The 2,663-nt window shown below is 61.5% G+C and overlaps 1 protein-coding gene across 1 annotated transcript in view; it reads left to right on the top strand.

Moving 5' to 3' along the window:
• The window catches only part of ATP13A2 (ATPase cation transporting 13A2), a 25,757-nt gene that overhangs the window by 9,125 nt on the left and 13,969 nt on the right, over positions 1–2,663 (top strand). The window contains 3 exon segments of the mRNA XM_014586551.2: positions 927–1,004; positions 1,183–1,252; positions 2,404–2,538. Of these exon segments, the coding sequence (XP_014442037.1) occupies positions 927–1,004; positions 1,183–1,252; positions 2,404–2,538 (283 nt within the window).

Raw genomic sequence — 2,663 nt, forward strand, 5'->3', positions numbered from 1 at the left:
GATGGAGCTTGGCCCATCCCCAGCCGGAGAGAGTAGAATGGCTGTGGACCAGACTGTAGGCTCTGGCCTCGGCCGTCTATCACAGCCGACGTGTATTAATGTGCGTCTCCCAGAAGCAAGCGCAAGACAAGGATCCACACACGGGCCACTTGTTCAATCCCAGGCAGCACTAGGAGTGAGGCAGGAAAGGGGAGGCAGCCAGAGAGGGGCGTGCACAGGCCGGCCGCCACCTGGGCACCTGGAGCTCGGTCCTCCTGGGGACCTCTTTGGGCCTGCGTGGAGTACACCTCGAGTGACCACCCAAGGAGTGAGGGAGCCGAGGTACTTACCGTTACCGGCTGTGGGCTGCTCCTGGGAAGGCGAGCTTTCCGCACCTCCTGCTGCCGGCCCGCGAGAGTCGGGAGGAGTCCGGGTAGATGGGTGTTTGAGGACGCTGCTGTTGTGTGCAGGGGTGCGCCAGGGTTAGCTGGGGGTGGCACCAGCAGCCTCCGAGATTAGTAAGGAGAAGAGCAAGTCACTGACGTTTGTCACTTGGTGGGCACTAGGCACTGTCCGGAGCACGCTGCGTGGCCCCTCTCGTCCACTGTAGCCCTGTGGGTAGGCATAGTCACCGCCCCGATTTTGCAGATGAGAAAACTGAGGCACAGAGAGGTTAAGCAACTTACCTAAGGTGTCATCAGAGAGAATGGCACTCCCGTCACTTACTGCCACCGGCATCTCATTGTTGTGCACCCGGAGAGGTGGTTTGGGCCCAGTCAGGAACAGAGAAAGCTCGGCCCGGCATGCCAGGGGGCCTGCTTTCTCCCAGGAACTATGTGGCCAAGTGGGTCACAGGGACCTGGAGCCCAAGACCCGGGCCTGCACAGGGCGAGAGTGTGGAGCTGGGGCTCCGCCGCTCATGCCCGTCCCCTGCCCGCCCTGGCTAGCCTGCTGGACCACGGCCTCACCTGTGACGACATCCATCGTGCCCATTCCGGCCTCAGCCTTCAGGAGCAAACTGTGAGGTGGGTGCTTCCCTGGGCCCGGGTGCCCTGAGAGCTGGACCCCTGTCTTGCCCACCGCCAAGACTGCCTTCTGGTCACCTTCCTTCTCTGAGCCTTGGTTCCCCAGCTGTCACCCTCGCAGGGTCCAGCTGCCATGGGCCCTCCCTCTGACGACTGGGCCACATCCCCTGTCTTACAGGAAGGCCGTTTATGGTCCCAATGTGATCAGCATCCCAGTCAAGTCCTACCCCCAGCTGCTGGTGGATGAGGTAGGGTGGTCTCCGGCCTGGGCTTGCTGTGTGCTCTCTGCCTAGGGTGTGCCGTTTGACAATGGCAGGCCAGCTGCTGTCCCCTTCCCTGTAGTGGACAGTCCACACAGACCCTGCCCCATCAGTTCAGCTGGTCAGAGGTCAGATGGGGGAGTTAGAGGTTCCACTCAAGGCTTGGGCACTGCTTGTGGGGTTAGAGTTCAAGGGTCACACCCATACAGCCTGAATACCTACTACGTGCCCAGAGACATGCCCTAGAGCCCAGGTCCTCCTGTGCATTATCCATCAGCCTCAGGAGCCGGGACAAGAATGGCACCGTACCACGGGAGGGCCAGGTGTCAGAGGCTGCCGTGGCGTGGCCAGGGTACACAGCACCAGGGGAGCCAGTGACTCAGGCACGTCTGGACTCACACGCTAACATCCTGGGATGCGGCAGGCGCTAAGAAGGAAGGTGGCCTTAGGGCCTGGTCGCCTGCGTGTGGGGCTGGCTGACTGTAGCCCGTTGACTTAGCCCTTCTGTTGCTTACTCGCTCATCTGTGCAGTGGAACTGCTGGGCCCGCCCCTGGTGTGGTTAAGGAGCCTGGATCCCACATGGCCATCTGTTGCTTACTCGCTCATCTGTGCAGTGGAACTGCTGGCCCCGCCCCTGGTGTGGTTAAGGAGCCTGGGTCCCACATGGCCAACTGTGCCGTGAGAGTCCCAGAGCCAGCAGCCTGGAAAACATGTCGGGCATGTGTATATGTGTGTGCCCAAAGTCCCGAGAGGAGACTAGAGGAGGGGGGTGGTGGCATGGCCATTCCCCTGCGGGGGTGTTTCTCACTTCGTCTGTCTCTGGGGAGCACACGCACCCTATAGCAAGTTTTTAAGGTGGAGGCACCGCCTTGTGAAATCATGACCCCACTGGAGGACACTCAGATGAAGAGCTTACCTGGGGCTTTCCTGTCACGGGCCCAGTTAACGCTATGTCGTCTTCAGGCAGAGGAGCGGGGCTCACAGAATGTCGGGTTGGGTGGGCATGGCACCAACAGGGAGGAAGTGGCTTCGACACTTTGGCAGCTGCTGGGCCCTCTGCTCCTGTGGGCATTGCAGAGCCGGCCAGTGGCTGGGCCTCCGGAGGACGTGGGCCCTGACACCGGCCCCCCCCCACCAGGCGCTGAACCCCTACTACGGGTTCCAGGCCTTCAGCATCGCGCTGTGGCTGGCAGATCACTACTACTGGTACGCACTGTGCATCTTCCTCGTTTCCGCCGTCTCCATCGGCCTGTCCTTGTACAAGACCAGAAAGGTGAGTGGCAGAGGCAGACAGAGTGGGGAACAGCCTTCCCGGTGGCCTCCTCCCACCCACGCGCTCTCGCCCCCTGCCTGCAGCAAAGCCAGACTCTGAGGGACATGGTGAAGCTGGGTGTGCGG

Source organism: Tupaia chinensis, unplaced genomic scaffold, assembly GCF_000334495.1.
Source record: "Tupaia chinensis unplaced genomic scaffold, TupChi_1.0 Scaffold000146_1, whole genome shotgun sequence".
Classification (NCBI taxonomy): Eukaryota; Metazoa; Chordata; class Mammalia; order Scandentia; family Tupaiidae; genus Tupaia; species Tupaia belangeri.